At 38.6% G+C, this 22,750-nt stretch overlaps 1 protein-coding gene across 2 annotated transcripts in view; it reads left to right on the top strand.

The window, feature by feature from the left end:
• The window catches only part of GABBR2 (gamma-aminobutyric acid type B receptor subunit 2), a 460,554-nt gene that overhangs the window by 81,846 nt on the left and 355,958 nt on the right, over positions 1-22,750 (top strand). For both annotated transcript variants that reach the window (XM_040084650.2, XM_040084641.2), the window contains exon 2: positions 20,424-20,561. In XM_040084650.2, coding sequence (XP_039940584.1) covers positions 20,424-20,561 — 138 coding nt within the window. The remainder of the gene's footprint in view (positions 1-20,423; positions 20,562-22,750) is intronic.

Here is a 22,750-nt window from a genome sequence, read left to right as displayed (position 1 = left end):
ATGAAAAACTGACTCTAGCTTGCCCCCTTCAGCACAGGCTTATGGTGGTTTTATTGAGGGCCTTGTGCCTGTGAAGATGCATGAAGACCATGGAAGAATGGTTTGGATTGGATTTGACCTTAAAGTTCATCTAGTTCCAACCTCCCTACTGTGGGCAGGGACGCCTCTCACTATCTCAGGGCCCCATCCAACCTTGAACACTTGAAGGGGTGAGGCAGCCACAGCTTTTCTAGGCAACCTGTTCCAGTGCCTCAGCACTCTCTGAGTAATGAATTTCTTCCCTAACATTTAATCTAAATCTCTACTCTTTCAGTCTTAAAATCATTCCTCTTTTCTCTATTACTACCTGCTGTGTAAAAGTGTCTCCCCCTCTTCCTTGTAAGCCCCCTTTAACGTACTGGAAGATTGCCAGAGGTCTCCCTGGGGCCTTTTCTCCTCCAGGCTGAACAACCTCAACTCTCTCAGCTTGTCTTCAAAGGAGAGGTGCCTTGTCTGCGCAGAGGACCACCAGGTGGGGTTTTGAGAGCAGACTAGAGGATCACCTCCTTCAACCTGCTGGCCACACTCCTTTTGGTGAACCACAGGATGTGGCTGACCCTCTGATCTGTGAGGGCACACTGCCCAGAGAGCGTTGCCAGACACGATGCTGAAGTAGCAGAAGTTATCAGACCTGGGAGAGCAGGAGCAAAGATGCCAGTTCCCAGGTGTTCATGATTCAAGGAAAGGCAGATGAGGGGGCAGTGTCCTCTGTTTCGTTTGGTGGTGCTATCGGGTTCATCCCCAGCCCGGGCAGGCTGTCCCAGCCCCAGCTGACTCCTTGTGCACGTACAGAGGTGGCAGAGTGGTAGCTCTGACAGTGAGATTGGGTCTTCTGAGTCTCTCGTGTTCCTTAGGCTGCTCAGTGTGTCCTCACAGCATCCTTCTTAAAGACAGCTAAATGGAGCAGTGGGTGACAGCAGTTCAACCTTCTCATTGTTCATCACTTAGATGTCAAGCATCAGTAATTGTGTGATTTCCCCTTGCATTCACTCTTTTGTTTTACCAGAACAGATTTTAACATAGGCTCTGAATTGTATCACTGATTTATTGGTCTGGATGCACCTAATCTTCCCAATGTTAGCTGGCTGTTCATAAATGATGTTATGCCATAGGTTGAAATGGATTTTTTTGCTACCTTAAACAATTCAGAGTGCAAACTCCTGACAGGACAACATCATCTTTAGAAAGGGGAGGCTTTGAATGCCCAGTACAAATCATTACCACCTGAGCTAAGAGTAACTGGTAGAGAACAAAACTGTTTTCTTGTGTGTGAACAGAATTTAACTTTGACAGTGATTAATCACTACAATTAACTAAAAATGCTGGGAATTTTAGACTTGTCTTCTACTCTGGTCCCAGAAAAATATTTGTTTTAGAGTTTGCTGGTCATGATGTTGGGTCGAGCAATGAATAACTTTGTGGACTTTGAATCCACCATATCTACCTCACAAACAGGGACTAGATTTTACCAGTTGAGAGCCTATATAGAAATAAAATGAGCTACAGGTCAATGTGAGGATCAGAAATGCAACAATATCCCCATGTCTCCTGCAGAAAATAATTCAGGCAAATTAATATACACAGGGAAGTTTAGCAGGCTAGATTTTCATGCTGGTCTTATTGCACTCTTTTGCTGCACATCTGCTGACTGGCCATGCTCCTTAAGATATTTAAAAATTTTAATTAAAGAATGACTAAATTTTTACTTTTTGTTACCAGCCCTAGGTGGGTGATAGGAAGCTGGTTATTCCTGACACACAAGAAAGTGCTAGTTATGGATTCTCTCTCTCTTCTTCCCTCCTTCCTCGCCTTCCCTGGTCTTAGGTTTGTTGAACACTGTAGGGTTACGGGGAAGAGTTGAACAGAAGCTATTAAGAGCTGCTGCGTGCTGGCATGCTGCTGTTCTCTATCAAGGTAGTCGTCTAGTGACAATCCAAAGCATCCTTGTGTTGCTAATTTCTTAGTCAAATCGTTACAGAAGTGTAACATTTAGAGTATGTGAATGTCATGAATATTTGGGACTAACATCTCAACCATGTTTAGTGGGAAACAGAAAAAGGGGAAAGACCATGCTGATAGTATTATATAAAAAAATAGATAACATGTCCTGTTTTTCTTCTTCTTATACTAAAAAATTTCAAATTCAAATATCTTTAAAAGTACATTTTTTCATACAGATACTGCAGTGTGTTGGACCACTTCCTTTTTGTTTGAATGCCAACATTTGAGAATGCTAGATCTGAAAAAGCCTTGTGTAAACTGCACTGAATAACAGAACATGCGGTAATGAGGCAACATACATGATGTTCTCCCAAGTGAAAATGATACAGAACGCTCAGTAAAAGAAATTTGGATGTCTGTTAGAAATCCAAATTAGCAGCATGACAAGGCTGTCTTATAAAAATATTTCGCAAGTTCTCAAAATTCCATCGCAGATGTGGTTTCTCAGAGCATATTTCCTGCACGTACATCTGCTGCAGTAGCATGAATAGCTTCTACTTATTTACATGTCTCAGGTTGTGTCCTTTGAAGAGGGATGGCAGTAGTCACTGGGAAAGCAGGACAGAAGTGTTGATAAAGTGCCGAGAGTTTTGGGTTCAACAAAGGTCTGAGCTCGGGATCAAGTATTAGGGGAGCTGGGATACAAAGGGACTGTAGGATGCACAGGAAAGCATATAGAAGCTGTATGGGCAGAGACTTATGTCTGTTGCTCTTTATCAGAAAATATTATGGGGTTTTTTTCAGTTGGTATCTGTAAGCCTAGACCTGAGGAAAGAGTATGCAGAAGGCAGGAATGGAGAAAGATTTTCAATGATGTGTAAAGGAGAAGGATTGGAGTGAAAGTAATTGGGATGTCTCAGGGCAGAAGTGGTGCTAGGATTAAGGAGTACTCGGGGAAGAGATGGGAACGCTACATGATAGTACCTTCTTGCACACACAACTGACATCTGCTGTTTCCCTTCCTATTTTAAACAGATGGTAAGAAATAAAAATAATTTATTTGATTACCTAAAGGGATTCATTCAAATGAGATCTGTCCTTAAAGGGCTCACAATCACAATTTACATGAAGAGCGTTTTAGCACAGATTCACTCAGTGACATTTTGTCTGTCAGGATTGGTTTGGGATCTCTTAACTTATCTAATTTTACCATCTCTCTGTTCCTAACCATTTTGTTACATCCAACCTAAGTCTCCCCAACACTGTTTTCACAGATCCATAGAGTACAGTACTCATCTAAAAGACAAGATCCTAATAATGAAATGGTAATTGCATTTAAAGGCTTTTCTCTTGTCTTCTGACTAGTAGTAATGCCGATGTGATGCACTGTGCACCCCACAGCTGGAGAGTGATGGGGATCCAAGCTTTGGTTCCACAGGGTGCAGCAGATGTTGGCAACTTCTGGGGCTGTTCCCAGTTCAAGGAACAGTCCTGACAAAAACAATGAATGGGTATTAGGAATATTTATTCTAAAAGAGATCCCACTTTTCTGCTCTGTTTACCAAGATTAGCAGATGCCCTCTTTCCAGGAATATAGCCTAGACAATCTGGTGTTTTCTAGGAGAAGCTGTAATTAGAATAAATTATAAATACCTCACATCATTATACCATTTCAGCATTTAAATTATTATAAAGAGTATTCCTATCACAGCTTTTCACTGAGCTTTCATAAACTCTGACTTGCCAGGAATTATTCTGAGACCTTGGCAAAAGGTGACACAGCCTGTGTTTGTGGGTTAATAAATATTGTCATAGTATTTTTCCTCAATCACTGGGTGAACATAAGTATGTAAAAATGAAAGATGATATCACTTGCTTGACTAAAATATGTTTTAAAAAAAGGTTTTAGACACGTTGAATTCATCTAGTTAGAAAAATTGTGGCAAAACAGTGTGTTACTAGTACAAGGAAAACAATTGTCTAACTGTCCATAACAATCTGTAAATAATACTCTTTATAGTGATTGAGAACAAACCATGATGGAAATGTAATTTAAAAAGCAAAAAAAAAAAGGTTGCAAATGAAATCTTTCATGAGAGCCAGAGAGCAAATTGTTGTTATATGAAGATTAATGATGCTGTTCTTTCTCAATCATTTTCTATATATGTATTCCTGTTGCTGTCTTAAGTAAATGCTAGCCAAAATAATTTTCTTCTTTCCCATTGCAAAGTGATCCTTATTGGTGATGGAAAGATGTGATACAAGCCTTAGGCTCAAAAGTTTTATCTGCATAGCTTCATTCCAAAAATGGGGTGAAGACCCTATATTTTCAGTGCTCATGGGTACTGCTTAAAAAAATACCTTATTAAATCAACGCTGGAATTGCTGTTGGGTTGGCTGGAATTAGTGCTGCATCAGAGACTGCTGTGAATAGACATGGTGTCGTGAGGATGATTTTGCCTTTCTTGCTTTGCTTCAGCTCTTGTGGCAACTTATTACTGAAATATCACAGTTAATTTTGTTTGAAAAGGACCTCTGGGGATCACTGGGTCCAGCATCCTGCTCAAAGTGATCTTGAAGCTTTCTCAGGTTGCTTAGGGCATGGTACTGTCAGGTGTTGAAAATTTCCAAGGATGGAGGTTTTTCCAAGGATGGAGGTTTTCCCAAGCTCTCTAGTCAACACGTTCCAATCCTTGGTCACTCAACTTGCCCTTTTACCTCTTAAATCAAAATCAGTCTTGCTGCAACTTGAGACTGTGAGCTCTTGTTCTTTCATTGTACGTCTGTGTATGTCTGCCTCCACCTGTGTTCCCCATTAGGGACTACAAGGCTGCCCCTGTAGCCTTCCTTTGCTGAAGCTGAAGGAGCCCAGCTTCTGCAGCTGTTCCTCATGCATCACATGCTCCGTCACCCTTTCAGTGTTCTCCTTGGTTTCTCTACTGTTTATCAGTATTTCCCCTATATCCAAAGGCTCAAAAATGAGCTGGCTGCTTGAAATGCAGCTTTGACAATGGTGACTAGAAGGGAATAGTCTGTCCCATGAAACCGTTGGCTGTGCTTTTGGTAGTGCAGAGCAGTCTGCACTCACTACTGCGTAGCCCCACTGCGGACACATATTCAAGCCGTCATTCACCAGACTCCCCCTTTCCTGCCTCCAGGTGCTGCTTGGCCTCTCAGTCCCCAGCCTGAACTGTTGCGTGGGGCTCTTTGCTCCTACATGTGAGACTTTGGATTTTCCTCGATGAAGGTCATGAGGGTGCTGTTGACACACACCTTTGTCTGGTCAGTGAAGGGCAGCACAGCCCTCCTGTGTGAGAACAAAAGGGTTTGACTTGGCTGAGCTCAGGTAAATGAGTCATGAGCAAAGGACTTCGGTTTGCTGTTCCAGCAGAAAGATGAAGCAGAAAGCTCTGTCCTTTAGGGATGTGGGTAAGGGAAATCTTGGCCTCTGTCCTGTTCCACCTGGCCCCACAGTTTCTGGGGTTGCCGTGATGTTCCCTGTAGCTCATTCAGCTTCTACGTTTTTTTCTGTACTTTGCAAGAAATTTCTGAATCATTAATGTAGCCAATTCCATTTTTCCAGGCTAATACTACCCAATTTTCTGGCTTCCTATAGGGCTAATCAATTACTTTAAAGGAGGGGTTTGTGTTTGTATATCAGCAAACTCTTTTGTTCAGAAATTAATGGCATCAAGGAGTTAAGTGCCTTTAGATTCGAGTCTAAAAAGGAATGTAGGTCTGACAAACACTTACTGGCAGGAGTTGGACTCCACATAACAAGAGGGTTAGCTGACTTTGACCTTTGTGTTTACAGCATTAGCTGATATTTAGAGCCTCTTGTTTGTGTCTCTTCTCAGCTTGAGGTAGTCCAGTCTTGCAATTCAGAAGAGGTTGTTCTTTTTTTAACTGCCAGTCTCAAGACTGACAGGACAAAGCACACTTCAGTTTTCTTGCTAAAGGTGTCCTGAAACTATTTGAGTTAAATTATAAGTGTTCCTTGGTCTAGATCATCAAGCGGAAAATGAAGGTATATTCTTCTCAAGTCCTAGATGCCTTGATGTTTTGGTGGCTAGCAGTAAAAAGGAAAGAATCATCCCATGAAAAAGAAATATCTTGCTTTAAGTAGAAGAAATAACCTTTCTGAAGATTTAACTACAAATATTTTCTAAAAGTTATAAGTCACAGAGTGAGTAATGTTAATAGCAATGCTTACAGAAACTTTGTGAGGTTTTAAATGGGGTTTATTTCCAAATGGAAGGCAATTAAATTATTTATAACAGACTAAAGCTGTGCCAAAATAATTTGATTTATTATTTCTATATAGAAAGCAGTGCTATTTGCATTGTGCCACTTTTCATGCAGCTAGCTGATAAAAATATAATTTCTTTTGTTTTAAAGGTTGCTTTTATGCTGCACTAAAATTTCATATCAGCTTAATTTATACAGGTCTTATATAACTTGGTCATACTGTTTTACGTGTTTTTGATTAAGTGGCATTTAGAATCATAGCACCCTATTAGCTGGACACTAAGAATTTTTAATTAAGAAAGTATTCAATATTTTCTGGACATGAAAAGGTACAGGAACTAATGCTACTAAACGTTTTTGAAAAGGCCAAGATAGACTGTCAGATGACATTTCAAGGTGCATGTGCTAATTTATCAGCAATGGTAAATCATGGATTAGAAGGTAAATCCTTTCTACTCGGTGAGGAGTACAGGGCTGACCAGTATAAGTTGCTCCTAATATGCCTGGTGTAATTAATGCACAAACAAGTTGAAAACCCATCAAAACAAGACTATAAAAAGTCTCTTCAGCTGTCAGGAACTAGTCAAAAGACGAACTAGTACTTTGTTAGTATAAGCTAATCTGTTTTCCGAATGTTGTGGCATACAGCAGAAATATGCAGCACTCAGAAGTTGATTATCAGAAGGCTGTGTACTCAATATTAAGTGCTAAGAAGCCTTTTGTTTGTGGATTTGAACAGTAAAATGCAAACTTGGGAAACAATTTCTCTGAGTAACATGTTGCAAATAACTCTTGTAGTCTAATTTTCCTAAATTTGTTTTCTATTGTGATCTCAATTAATTAATTATGTTCATATTTTTTTCCTAATGTTTATGGTTGAACACACACTCTTTGTAGTTTATGAATAAAGGAAATTCACAGAAATGGTTGCAACACAGTGGAGAAAGCGGTGGACAAATTTTCTGTTTTCCTTCCTTTAGTGTTATCATAGTTAATTTAAAGCATGAGGAGTTCTGAAATCTGGAGGTGTACTTGTTTTGTCATATCTGCATATCTGTGGAAATATTCTGAGCTTAAAGAAGTCAATAAGCCTTTGTAGTTAGGGGAGACATATGACACTTTCCCCCCCTTCCAACTCTGTCATGTTTGCATGCTAACACATCACATGCCACCCAAATCCGTGTTAATATTTGTGATTCATACATATCCCTGCCTCTCTCTCTCCTCTTCTTTGCTGTGGGTGTGAGTCTCCTATCTTCCAACTCCTACAGTAGCTTAAACTACATTTTGAACACATTGGAAGGGGGTACTCATACAGTCTCCCATCAGTTTGTATATAGCAGTGTAAGTAGGAGGCAGTGGAAGAAATTATCCCTCTTTTTTTCCACTGCTTTTACTGTTTATAGGGAATACAGGCTCCACTGCACCTGAGGAATGGGCTGTTCCATGTTTTCATGAACTGGCACCTGAGATGTTATTTTTCACCACGGGCGTCTCAGCTCAGCAAGTTGACTTGTGCTTCCAGCTCCGTTGGCTGGAGCAGATTTGTTTGGGCTTTATGAGTTTGTTTGTGGTGAGGGTCTGTTTTTTTGTTGTTGTTTGTTTGCTTGTGGATGTCTTTGTTTTAAGATTAGTATGTGGAACTCTGCTGGCAAACTGTCCTGTTCTTGAAGCCGAGATATGGGGTGTTTGAAAAGAGCATTTCCTTTTAACTGCTGTGTTGTCCTTCACTGTCAAGGCATACCAGTCAAATCAGAGCTGCAAGAAGATCTGTGGCAACCCGCGAGGCTGTTGTCCTCGCCCCTGCATGCTCATGCTGGCGCAAAAAAGTACATACACGTCCTGCTTTGACAAAGCGGAAAAGATGGTGTGAACCCATCCATTTCAATGTGAGGTCAGCAGACATATTCAAACAACTGTAAATCTTAGTAGTAATTTGTCAACTTGCTTTACCTGGATTGGGAACCACTTGCATAAACTCTTCTAAACTGGGCTGTAGAAAGGTGGCAGCCAGGTGATATGTTTCTGACCACAACCTATGTAGAGAATGCTTTTCTTGGCTCTACTGTGTCATCTGGTCCCTGGCACTGGAGTGTTGTTTCTGCTTGCATTTCATCAAAGCTTTGAAATCCTAGTCTTGCTAGTATACATTCTCACTACTGGTTTTGAACTAGATGTTGTGCCTCCCTCCTGCACTAACATTTTTCACAGCTGCCAATTTTTATGCAGTTTCCAGTAACCAACAGGAAACCTTTTTAGGTCTTTTTTTCTGCACCACTACTTTGTACTAGAAGACTTAATGACAGAAACCTCTTTCCTCCCCTTGAGACACTCTGAGTGTCATATCAAGTAAGACGTTTGAAATCTCATGAGGTATTCATAGCACTGGTTCATTTTGAGAATGGTTTCCTTGGACAAGGTCATTGTCAATTTAATATTTCACCTGGTCAGGACTTGCACATTTTCCTTCAGTTTGTTGTCTAAAAAATTGTAAGAAGATTTTAACTCATTCATACTACTTCTTCTACCTATATGATGCCACAGTAAAAAATAAAACTGATCCTGCGCTGTACAAAATACTTTTCTTCATTTGACAGTGTAGTGTCAGCCATGCTTGACAGAATGATTAGAATCATTCTATTAGCATTTTTTACCATCTCAGCCTGTTAAGATTCTGGGTGACAGTCAGTACATGTTTGGCAAAGGAATGTCAAGAATCTGCACTGTTCCCTGTACAAGCTTAAAGCAGTTTAACTCTGTTGGAGTACACGGTATAAGAGGAAGTAGACTGTCTTGAGGAACTTGATATTTGCTTGATTTTTTAAATTTATTCTTTATCTATGGGCAGCTTAGGTCTAAATGAGCCTGACAAAATCGTGGAGATTTTAAGGCAGGGTTATCTTCATAGACAGGTAGAAAAACTTACATGTTTCTCTATCCAGTTACTGAACTAGTAAGTGGATTTTCTACTATGATGATTCAGAGAGTTTAGTAATTTACAGTTTATTAGAGTTTAGTCAAGCCATTTTTAATGGAGTTTAGGCAAGTTTTAAAAGTCAATTTACACAGACACGAATTCTACTCATGCATTATGAGCTTTGCTTGTGCCTAGAAGAGCATTAGGTGTCAAAGTAATGGCAGCAGTCAGGGTGGTTTCAAATATAGCCACACTGTGAAGGCAACTGGGTAGATGACAGAAATTTTGGTACTTTGGAACTTCTTTGGGGTGTGTTAGTGAGATATCAGTAGAGCTTGGTTAACAGCCAGCAGGAATAACTAGTTCAGTGAGACGTGTGTGAGGGTGTTTGTGTTGGGATTTGTTATGAAAGAGGATGGTGTGCACAGAGACAAAATAGATCTTGAGCTCCTACGTTGGTCTTGGGTGGAAAGCATGCAAGGAGCTGAGAAACAAATTTTGTTGTGAGTGTGTCACAGGTATATAGCACATTTAAGAAACTAAAGGAAGAGAATTAGGGTGACTTAATTACACTAAGATGGGCAGGCTAGCAGGCTCAGCCTATAGTAAGGATTTTGTTTGCGGTTTCCAGACTTGCATTGAATATATTTACTTTTAAACATCTGGGTGGTTGATCTGGGGCCAACTGTAGGTTTGAGCTGTGCTCTCTGTGGGCATTTCACCTGCACTCAGCTCAGCTCTATATCACTTTTATGTCACATGGCTTTTTGGGTGGGGTGAGTGTAAGGAGCAAACCCCCAAGGGTCAATACTTCAAGGTGATTAATACCCTGCTCTTGGCAAGCTTAATTAAGATTTTCTGTAAGGGCTGTAAGAAAACTAAAGAGCATTGGTCAGTCTGCTTGTGGAAATCCCATACTATGCTGCTGAACGTGAGTGGTGAGGATTTATTTCTACCCTTTCTTGATCTTGCAAAGGAACAGCTGTTCGTTAATCATGTTGCAATTTGCAGTGTGGAGGAAGTATGTTGCTTTTATAGACTTAAAGCTATTGAAAATGAGTGTTCATGTGTGAATGTGTCAGGGCCACATATCAGACAGATCCACCACTTCAAGTTTTTGAAGTGGTCCAAAATCTCTACCAGTTATTCTCCTGGAATATAAAACTCAATTAGATCAAGGAGAGACTTCAGATAGGGAAACAACAAATTAAGTTTGGCTTGAAGTAATATCTGTGACAACCTTGCCTACAGAGCTAATGAAATTGGAAACCTTTTCGAACAGGTTTCCATTCCAGTATCTTTCCATACTCCATACAAGGCTGATCCTTTCCTTTCCTGTGCCTCTCAGGCTCAACTTTGAGTCAGCTCCCTGTTGCAGGTAAGTCTGTGGCACCTCAGGTTTTTGTTAGCAAGGCTCCTAACTGACTCTGGGATTTTGGGGGTTTTTCATACCTGCTGACTGTGAAGCATAGTGCCTACTCGCAGGCTGAACGTCATCTTATCCAAGTAACTGCGAAATAAAACTTTGTTCTCTCTATATGCCAGGAATTAAGGGGGAAAAAGAATATGACACTACCTCTGCTGATATGTACTCTATCCATTTCCAGCCTAAGACTTCTATAAAATGGTGAATTATTGTAGTCTCACGCTATGTTAATTCAAGCCAAATTAAAGCATACCATGAATTTCATTTGGCCTTTATGGGCTAACTTAATGGTAGTTTATCCATTTATCCAAAGGATCACACATTATTCTTCATTAGATAAATTAGCTTAGCAGAGTTTCACTCGCTATGGACAAAGTTCAACTGTTTTACATCACAGAAAGATTTTAATTAAAAATCATGGACTTGTGATAGAGGCTATTACACCAGATTTTCTTGACCTTTGAGTCAAAAAAAATATTTTTTTCTATTCTTAATTCTTTGCACCCTTTCTAACCTCTTACTTTGTCAGCTGTATTTTAATTCTGATCTTTGGCTGTGTCTCTGAAGTTCTTCTTGGGGAATTTAAATATATATATATATTAAAAAAAAAACCCTAACAAAAAAGCCCTTTCAAACAATAGTCCTTCAGAAAAATCATGCTGGGAACTACACTTACCACTAAGCACTCTTGATGTTGAATATCATCCTCTAAAGCAGAAGAGTTTCATCATATTTTCCAAAAATGCCAGGTGCTTTCGGACCTTTTATTAAAATTCAAATATATTCTCAAGGATGCTACAGACATCCTTGTGATAGCTTAAGAGATTGTCTCATATTTTCCAGGTAAATGACTTTCAGAAGTTATAAGAACAATTCTGAAGGGCTTTGGAGTCATTTGCGCTCTTGCTGTCCCCAGTGAATGTTTATTTAGAAATGTCTGTGGTTGTGAGCACTGATACGTGGGCCCTGTTGCCATATGACAGAGGCACATAAGGGAGATTTTATTTCAACATGACCCTTAACCAGAAGGATGCTGAAGAGTTTTGTTTTGTTTTTCCATATCTCTTCACCCTCAGAATAATATTTTAATTTCAGAAAAGAATCAAGAAAGATTTCTTTCTTTTTTTTCTTTTTCCCCCCACACCCCTACCCCTTTTATAAAAATAAAGCCTTTTCCAAGAGTAAGTAGGTCATGGTAAAGAAAAAATTTGTATAGCAGTCTTCCCCTACAACTGCTTCTTGCTGCCTGCTGAGGGTCAAGTGATTTTTCAAAATGTCTTTGCACTCCTTTCTTGGTTTCAGTTGCAACTTATTATTGCAGAGAGAGGTGCCAGGCATTCTGTCATGTATATCACTGGTACTTTAAATGTTTTGCTGTAATACATCCCTATTTTCTTCCACCTGCAAGAATCTCCTGATTTTTATGTATATATTTGGATTTTTCTCCTTTTTTTATTCCCTTCAGTCCTTTCTTTTATTTACTGCAAAGAACACTGCTGCAGTTAAAAGCCGTTTCACATTTTTAGTATGTAACAGTTTTCAGTGTATTGAAAAGGCACACTAAAGAGTTCAGAGATGGTACCCTTCCCTGCATGAGGGGATTTTCCTATTCCCAAAATTACTTGGGGAAAAAATCCCCAATCCTATCAAAACTGAGTACATAGTCAGTAGTAAACATAAGGAAAGGAGAAAACTGGTGAAAAAGGCAGTTTCAGAAAAATTATTTACAAAACACAGAATTAAATATGATTTATTATTTTTGATTTTTCTTGCAAAAAGTCTTATCTTTTGCATACTCTAGACTTGGAAAAAAAATCCAATGTTTTATTTAAATGACATATTTTTTCACATTTCTGAATTCCTTCCTATATTCTAAAAAGCACAGGAGAGAGTATCAGAGGAAATCTAACAGAAATATTTCAATAGAATGTGACTATTAAGACATAGGCTATTTATGGCAGTGTAATGATGAATAATAAATGGTAATAATGAAGGGAAGGCAAAAAAAAAAAAAAAAAAAGAGACAAGTACAAAATTGAAGAATTGACATTAGTGACTCTGTGTTGAACCTGGCATTATTGTCTCCCTTTGCTCTCTGTTTTGTACTTGAGCAGCAGCTGGCAAATACCTTGTAGAACTACTACAGCACATGTCTGAGAGACAGCAAAATAGTCAGTAGATTGCAACAGTAAATTAAAGTGATAATGATCTTGGGTTTAAGTGTCTCAAACAATTAACACTTTTTGAGGTAACTTTAATGCAAAAACATGGCTGATTTCATAGGGGCATTTTAAAAAGTATTTTGATAAAAATAAAGTCTGGAGATATTTTCCTCAATTATTGAATAATTTTAAAAATTCTATGTTTTGTTAGAAACCACTGTAATGTTGAACTTATTGATAAAAATTGGAATAGCTGGAGAAAACCAAGCCAGCTTATTCTCAAAACTAGAATATTTTCTAATTATGTTTGGATATATTATTTTACTCTTCCTTTGGAATTTTATGCTTTTCCATAATTCCACTTATTTCCATAAAACAAAATAGCAAGGGAGTAGTATAGTTTAGGTTGGGAGGATGAAGTGAGAAAGGTATTGGTCTCCCTGCTAATACTGAATTTTCAAAAATATCTGATAGGTGTTTGAGCACCGGGATGTCAAAAAACCCCAATGCAGGACCAAGACTTAGTTTTGTGTTTTGTTTATTAATGCCATAAAACTGTGAATGTGAACATCCACAAGCAGCTTTAAGGATACTTGGAAAGAGGACATTGTTTTTGGGAATATCCATCCATTTCAGTGAATGCTGATAATTAAAAAACATCTGTAAAGCTATCTTGTGTAATATTTTATTAGATTGATGCAGAAGCAAGTAAGTTAAATAAAATGGACCCTATGTTGTGGATGAGCCAATAAAGTATGGATGTTATAAAATGCCCTCTGGTCCTGAAATGTTTGAATTAACACCAGTTTGATTCAGTTAGGATGACAGGTCCAACTGCAGAAAAATCCAACAAAACTCAGTAACTCATACTGTGGGATCTGAGTAATTGTTCATTTTGCACAATAGGATCTCTCTGAGGCCCAAATGTTATCTCTCCATCAGCAATTCACAAGAAGATACTAATGTTTTGAATTCCTGCTCAACTTCTTACAGACATTTGGCTAGTGTTACATGAATCATGAATTTCATTGCTGTATAGCCCTTGAACAAGAACTGCGTAGGAAAAAACGAGCCCGTGGCTCTGTGCTTCACCGTGGACCTCCATGGGCTGCAGGAGGACAGCCTGCCTCAACATGGGCTGCAGCACCTGGAGCATCTCCTGCCCCTTCTTCCTCACTGACCTTGGCGCCTTCAGGGCTGTTGCTTTCACATTTTATTTTCCTTGTTCCTCTTTCACAGCTGCCGTGCAGTGGTTTCTTTTGCCTGTTATTAAAAGTGTTATCACGGAGTTTCAGCAGCAGCACTGATGAGCTCAGCTTTGGGCAGTGGGCAGTTTTGGAGCTGCCAGAACTGGCTGTCAGTTCTGGAGACAAATGTTGGGGCAACTCCTGGTGTCTTCTCACGGAAGTCACCCCTGCTGCTCCTCTGCTACCAAAACCTTGCCACATTAACCCAACAGCTGCATTATTAAAAGGGAGTGATCTTCATATCACAAATACACAAAATGTTTCTTGATGATTTTCTGAACTTCTGTGTGTGTTCCAGTTATACATCAGGGAAAAGCTTTACCTGTGTTTGAGGAAAGACTTCACCTTTCAAGCGGAATGCAAGTTTACTCTGAAAAGAGGAAGTGCAATTGATCTCTGCTACTACTGCATATTTAATCGGGATGGAAACAGAGACAGAGTCAGTTTTGATTACACAGGATTTATCTACTTGCTACATTCCAATTGCATTTAATATTGGAGTTCTTAAATTGGAATTGTTCAGTGTAAATGTTATATACTCCAAGAAATAGTAATGACACTGAAAATATAAGTCATATAATAAAAAATAGTATTATTGGGAAAAGTAAATATAGTTCTCTTATGAGGAGAGACAGGAAATCTTTGTTTATCTTGCTTGGTGGACTCAGTTCCAAACAGTGAACTGAATAAAAAGAAAATGTCACTGAGCAAGAGGCTGAACCTTCACAAGGTGTTTAGACAGGCTCTTAGGAAATGAGGAGACAGAGGAATGAGTGGTCCCTCTTGCTTTGGGATCAGTGATTAAAGAGGCTGGTGACACCTAATCCAGAATATAAGCAGCTAAATGAGATGCCAAGCACCAGTACCGTGGAGGCAGCACTCTGTGAGCTGTGCAGCAGGCAGAATCAGATAAAGAAGTTGCTAGATGAAGTCTAGAAGTATGTCAAGAGGTGTCAAGGTAAGAGAGTCAATGTACTGGGAAATATTTCACTGAATAGATTAAGTCCTCATCTACTGTTTCCAGTCCTTCTAAAGCAAGACCAAACATGATTGCTAAATATGATTGCATATTTTAGTTAAATTAAAATATGATAGAGAAATCAGACACAGGAAAGCCCCCTGTTTGGGATGAGTTAACTTCAGCTTTAAGACAGAGAAATTTAGTATACTTGCTAGAAGGCCTTGCTTTTGTTTAACAAATGCAGAACACAGGACTGGCTATAGCAGTTCAGACCAGACTTGATGCAAGTACTTGGCATTGCCAGATTTTGGTCTTGTTTCCCTAGAATAGTACCCTGGTCACCAAAAACCTGTGATTCGGGTGTTGCCTGACAAAATTGCCATCTCTCCATTAAGAAGTTTTTCATCCTTTTTTTTTTTTTTTTTTTTTTTAATCTATGAACTAATCCAATTTAATTTCATGTATTTGTGAACTTTTAGCATTCATAATAACCCCTGGCAAGACATCTCACACCTACTTTGCACAGTGTGAAGTGTTCTAGAACAGTTGAAAGGTAGTGCTTTTTCTTTCAATGGATAATTATGTTGTCACTAGATGCTGTGGTTGTCAAAGTGGAGGTTCCAAGAGCCGTTGTACAAACTCATGGAGAGAAAATCCAGCTACAGCAATTAAATGCAAAAATATAATTGCTGGCTTTTAAAGTACCTAAATTGCAGATACTTGAAAACAGAGAGAAACCTCAGGGGAAGCATGCCCTGCCCATATAAAACAGGCAGAGTTTGCTAACTTGATTGACATTTTCTGCAGCTCCAAGCAGTTGCCTATATGTTCTTCACTGAATTGTCTTTATTTATTAATGACTATAAAGAAGTCAGTGCAAATTAAATTAAAATAATTGTTGGTGTTCCTCACCTCCTAACTCCATTAGAGCTGATGTAACACAGAACTAGTTTCTAAGCAAGATTTTGCAGAAGATAGAAATGAGGCTTCGTACCTTTGTTCTCTCTTCAAAAAAAGTGTCTTTATATATTTATGAGAATTTAGGGTAGAGTGCTGCTAAAAGCTGTGATATCACTTGATAAAGTTGGATATTTTATTATGCAGATAACAGCTGTTTGTTAGTCCCTCTTTTCATAAAGGCTCTCTAACATCAATTGTCAGTAGCTCAATAGATACCAAAATAGTTCATGTTTACTTTTACTCAGAAAAAGTATAGTTGTGCCAGAGTACAGCTTGCTGAGAAACAGTTCAGCATAGCTATCCAACAGCTAGAAATCTAAACATAATCACACATGTGGCCAGTGTATCCATCCCTGCAATTGCAAGTATCTGCTGTTGTGCTAGCCCTGTAATTAATCAAACCTGTCTGACATGTTATGGAGTTGGCAAAACTTTTTATTGTATAAGAGCCATACGAATTTTTGTTCTGTGCACCAAGGACTTGCAGTGTGTTATGCTTATGGCTGTGAGGATTTCAGCTCATACCCTGGTGTCTCTTTCACTGTCTGCCAGACAGCTTTCCTGGCAGCCAACAACCCTCACAGGTCAGTCCTGCTGCTACTCCTGACTTCAGTGATGTGTGGACTTCACATGGGACATCCTTTCTCTCAGCTGCAGAGGCCCTTTGGGTAGACTGGAGGTCTCTCCTGTGTATTCAGCTGCCGTGCCATTCTCTCCAGAAATGTTTCTTCTCTGTGTGCACCCTTACTGCCTCAGGCAGTTCTTCCTCCCTGTGTATTCAGATCCTTTTCTCAGTGGAGGATTTTTTATTTGTCAGTTGCTCCTCTGAAGAGGATTCAGTACAGTTAACTCTTCAACCCACAAACTCCTTTGACTCATCTCCTATGCAGCAGTTCATCTGGCTATGTTTCCTAATTAAAATAGGTGGTTCTATGCACCCTTTGTCAGGTGCCAGCTGTGATTAAGCTGTCTTTATCACAAGAGGCAGGACATGTCACAACCTTTGTTTAGTGATTTGGTTGTATTTTTCCTTGTGAATTTCCCAGGTAATCTGTGTCAAGTCAGTGTGTTAAGAGGTATGCTTAATGTAATTATTTCATTAATATGTATGTTTGCTATTTATGTTATGCTTATTGCAAGCTTTTGGCTGAGACTGAGCATAGCAATTACTGTGTTTGGGGTAGGTGGTTCTCAGCTCCTTCTTCTGAAGAATATTGTCGTAAGTGACAAATCACATATATTTGAAATTCTAGTTTTGCTAAACATATTGCAGCCATGGTCAGTGTTTCAATGGGCAGTCAAGTTCAGGGACCCAACATAGCTGCCTGGTTTTATATATGAGTTGGAAGTGAGCTGGCTGCAGTTCAGCTCAGTGAAGTAGACACGTTGCCAATTCAGGCAAAATATGAAACTTGGCAGTAAAAGCACTGTTGGCTCCTTCAGATTATATTTTTCATTATATAAGTTTGCGACTTTTTATGAGGGATTTTTTCCCCTATACTGCTGTCAGTCATGCTACAATTAGTAAGACAGTCAGCTTCTTGTCATCCACCTGTGGCCAGGACTTTCTAGCCTCTGCTTTTTAACGTGGATTTTGGTTCTTATGCAGTCTTCTTTTGTCCTGTAAATAGATTGCTGCAAAGGGTTTTTTTAGTTGGAGTCACTTGGAGACAACAACTCAGGAAGCCATTTGGTGGTGACATGATGGGAATTCCAGTGATTGTCGTCTTTTAACAGCACTGCCCTCTTTTATGGTTACATATGTAGGGTTTGGAAATTGAAGACCATGAGCAGCGGTGGTGGCCACCTGGATTTCTGAAAAAATCCTGTTGTTCACAGGGCTTCAGGAGCTTGCTAAGGATACGTTCACCAGACTGGAGGCAGGAAGAAACCTTTTCTCCTGCTTGTCTGTCTGGCTTGGAAGGGCTATTATTTTTATCTGAATGTTTATTTTTTAATGCTTTTGACAGACTGTCCTGTTGCTTGCAGGGAAGAATGTTATGCACAGTGTATGTTGTGAAATGTGACATTAAACAAATGTGAAAGTCTGCTTTCTCCCATCTTTCTCATCTTTCCTTTCATTTCTGTCCAGTTGTGGCCAGCCACTGTGTTAAGTTCTTGTTCTTTATCTCTGAGATATACTTAGACTATTGGGACAGCTTGTCTCAAGGAATAGGCAGAGTCTAATTATTCATGGTGGCCTAGAAGGGAGACAGCTGAGACTAGTCAGGAGGAAAGTACAAAAGTGAAAACATGGCAGGCTTTTAACTGGAACGCATTGAGGAGAAGCCGAGGTGTTATTGTAGGTACTTTTGATTGATCAGTAATATATCTTGGCAGTGTGAACCTTTCACTTTGGGAGACAGGAGCAAACATTTTGGCATACCTTCCCAAGAGAGCTGCTACGTGATTGAAAAAGGGTTGTTGTCATGCTAGTATATTCATAACCATGAAAAACCAAATAAGAAAGAAAGACCTTATACCACTTCTGGACCTCCCAGCAAGCTGACCTACTGTAACCCATAATTTCTTAAGTTTATTGCAGTGAGAAACATTTTGTAGGCAAATGGTACAAAAAATGCATCAGTGTTTTGTGATGTAAGGATTTTAGTGTGAATTTTACGTCAGATCACATGCCATAAGCCTTTATCATCTCTTTATTCATAACTCTTCGTGTACACGGCCCTTCACAGGCTGCAACTTTGGACAATTATTTTACTATTGACATATTTTTTATTTCATATATGGCTTGTATTCTTCTCAAACTGCTACTCGGTGATACATTTTAAATGTGACCTCTATTAAAAAAAAAAAAAAAAAAATTATATTAACTGGTTTTAAATTGGTATGAATGCCAGCAATCTCTTCTGCTGCAGCTTCATATGATAAGGTGGATGAGGGAAAAGACTTGGCTAAATGTCAATTAAGGGCAGATACCTAAAGCTCTAGTGTTCCTGGCTGCTTATATGTTCAAGAGGTAGCTGAGTCTTCTGGTTGCACTTGGAATAAACTAGTCTTTAAGTGGGAGTGAAGGATTAAGAATGGAGAATGCTGCTTCTTCCAGTGATCACAGTCTAGGTTCCCTCACAATGTGATCTTGTCACCAGCACATTAAACTGACAGGGGAGCCTCTGCTGTACTGAGGGTGGGGTTTTGGGGGTTTTTTTTTGGTTTTTATTTTTTTTTTTTTTCCTGCATTAAGAAGGACAGCATTGGGCTATATTATGCAACTTAAGAGAGTGTATGCATTAAATATCTGTATCCTTTTGAATAAGTGGGAGCAATAATTCTATTCTTGCAGATAGAATGCAAATATAATATTTTTTTTCTTTTAGCATGTTAATTCAGTAAGGAGATTAATATAAGCTTCCAAACTTCTTAGTCAAAATCTTTATTCTCTCTGCGGAATGCAATACAATTACTACTTGGATGCTGATAATAAATGAACTGTTTTATTGAATAGTCATAATGAAGTATTGGAGGCTGGTGGGTCATAGTTCTTTTAAAGAGTACATTCAAGGAAGACTTTGTAGAGGAGGCAAAAGAGGGTAGAAAACGTCTGTTTCAAAAAGAGAAAGAAGTGGCTGTTAGTGGTGCAATGGCAGCTGCTATTATAGTCTGTTGGTACTTCTGACTTCCAGTATGGTTTGGAATCAAATTCTTACCTTCAGGCAGATAATTTACTAATAGTCTGTTGTAAGCTTAGGAATTAGGGTTATTATGAATGATTAATACTACGTTATTAAAGGGTTGATGTATCTTTTGCAATACTGACTAGCATGAGATTTTTTTTTTCCTTAATTTTCAGTCCTAGTGTCAGTTTACAGTAAAATTCTTTACACCTGAAATAATGATCAAACTAATTATCAGGGAAGCCAAGAACAGGTCAGGTTAGAAGGATCTCAGAACGTCATCTATCCCAGCCTTCCACTCAAAGCTGTGTGAGCTATGAGAGCAGAACAATTAATTTTTAGCACTTCAAAAGAATATTTTGTTATCTTTTGAAGACGTTGTGTTATCCTTCTAAATGACAGGCTCTCTGCTATGTATTTTTGCACAGAATACTGATGTTGGAATTTAAGTAGAAGTTTAAGCAGAAGCTCATTAGGAGTCTTCTTTAGAGACGGAACTTTTTTTACAGAGACCATCAGTAGTGTCAAACTTTCCTCCAACTCTGGAAGCCCTGCTGACAATCCAGTGTTACATTCCAAATTTTGCTTCGGGAAATGGTAGCTCCAAATGTAGAAAGTGTTTTGGTCAACCTTTTGTTACTAGACTTTTTTGTTATTTGCCCAATGGCGGTACCAAAATTCTGATTTTGTAGAATATAACGAGGCATTTTGCTCTTCTTTTACTATGGCTCATTAGGAGTCCAGAAGAGAGTGCTCTAGTTTTTCATGTTTAGGTCTTATGTGTATGTCTGTGGAACCCAATTTTTTCCCTGCCCAACTGCTCAATAGTTTATTTCTTCGTTAGTTGATTTGTGACATTGAATATTGTCTCCCTCTTTCTTTTTTTTCAGTGTGACAATGCAAAAGGACTCAAAGCCTTCTACGATGCAATAAAATATGGACCTAATCATCTGATGGTTTTTGGTGGTGTGTGTGCAACAGTTACTTCTATCATTGCTGAATCTCTAAAGGGCTGGAATTTGGTTCAGGTAAGGCATGGAATGGAATATATTCTAATGCTGACTGTCTTGTGTCTCTGGACTTTTTAAAAATTTTAGAAACTTAGGTTTGATGCTTTTAAAGCTTAGCATTTTTTGTAATTTTTATGTTTCAGTTTTGAAGGCCAGTGAAATTATGTGTAAAGAATAGTTACTTGTATATAGTTCTGAATTTTAAGTCTTAACAATTCATTGTACTCAAAAACACTTGTGAGTTTGGGGCAGCAGTCATGTGTCTCAGTAGATTAATTAGATAAAAAATAATGTGTCTCAGAAAGCAACCTAGGTGAAATCAAGTTCAAGCACGGTAGGGGGGCAAACCTAGGACTTCTGAAAAGTTAGAAGAAACAGCTCATCAGGCCTTAAATTATGGTACTTCAGAGTATTTACTCAGTCTGTACTCAGTCAGAATGCAGCAATTCCTATGCACTTTAAGAGTACTGGAAGTGCATAAATTCTAAATAATGACTGGGTTCATGCCTCAGCATTTAACTCATGAAGCACATTTATTCCCAGTTGTTCTTCTTTCTGACTTTCTCAAAGGTCAAGTTTGTGGAAAGGTTTCCTCTGCTGAGAAATCAGAATTTATTAATACTAATCTCTAAAATGCAGATGATAACAGCATGATTTTCTTCATTTATTCGATCATCTGACTAGTGATAATTTTCAGATGGATGACTGCTCATATAGCCATAAACTTTTGCTTTTCTAATGTGGAAATACCCTGGCTTTCTACTCAATATTCATATTGCCCAAAGATACACTTGTATTTTTTTTTTTCTTAAAAACTCTAAATTATTCTATAGCAAAAATAAAAAAAAATACATAACGATTACCTGAGGTTACAGTTACAAACAGACTCCTCTTTTCCACCTGGAATACTCACTGTGAATAGTGCAGCAAGAACAAATGAGGCATAATTAAGTTTGTGAAGAAGATGATGATCAGAGTACAAATGGGAAAATCTTAGGAGGATAATTAAAGTAGCTTGTTAACTGTGTTTGCAATGCTTGTCAGATCAGATGTTTTTTTTCTTCTGCTTTGGGATTTTTTTAAGATGTAAAAAACAACCCCTCTGTGGAAACCAAATAATAGTGTTTCTCCCGGGAGAATGGAGAAAATAACAGAAAGCTTGAAACTAGCCTTTAACACTCTCTTAAAATTGGCCTAGTTCATGACCTGTAATGAAATATGTGGCCAGAGATCTGGTTTTCTGAATTTGTCATATGGAATTTCTGTATGATGTAGGATGTTTTAAACAGCTGGATTTCATTGTGCTAAAAATCTCTATATTTGTAGTCAAGTTCTGCCTGATATAGTCTGGAAATCAATTTGTTCATGAAGTTGCTCAGTCTGAGGAAGGGTGATTAGAAAGCTTTTATTCCTGAATTATATATGTTCAATTATAGAATGGTATGAAATATTGCTACCAGAGAGCATTTATTTCTCTGTGTTTAACCACTGTGACTATGTCTTAAACATTTTTTATGCTATCAGCTCATCAAGGTATTCTTGACTGCTTGAGCTTAGTATCCTGTGGGCACAAGATAGATGCTCACATGGAAAAACTATTCTTTATGTCAGTTTTTTATATCTTGATTGGCTGAATGATGAAAAAACCCACAAATAACAGAAAGGCTTAGTAAATGGTATAGCAGCAATGGCAATAATCTAAACATTGTTTGTGAAAGTGTTATGTCATATAGTGACAGCAATATGTGTATCTGCAAATCAGCAGATGTAGCATGTATAAGATAGCAGGGAAACAAAGTACAAATCCTTCCACTCCTCAGGATCCACTGTCATAAGTGTCTCTGATTAAAAGCATAACTTGAACAGAAGGAGAAGATAGAAATCTGTAGTTCTCAGAAGTGGAGCAATAATACTCAGCCTGAAAAGATACAAGGCTGTCCTCCCTCAAAACTTGGAACTTCACCTCAAGGAATCACAGCAAACTCACATAAATTGTTTTATGAAATTGTGACGTTGATGAAGTCATTTCGTGTTGCAGTCAGGAAGAGTGAAAAGAGCATAGAGACAAGAACTAACCTGACATTGTATTATTGAATAGAGGATTTGCATTTGGATGTCTGAATCCAAAGCTCTGTCCTCGTCCTTGTGCCTGCAGTCATGAAAACAAAGCTCTTAGCCCTAGCAGGAACATTTGAGTTGATTTGATT

The sequence above is a fragment of the Hirundo rustica genome, chromosome 1 (assembly GCF_015227805.2).
Source record: "Hirundo rustica isolate bHirRus1 chromosome 1, bHirRus1.pri.v3, whole genome shotgun sequence".
Lineage (NCBI taxonomy): Eukaryota > Metazoa > Chordata > Aves > Passeriformes > Hirundinidae > Hirundo > Hirundo rustica.
The sequence above is the reverse complement of the archived record's forward strand: the minus strand, read 5'-3'. Positions and strand labels throughout refer to the sequence as shown.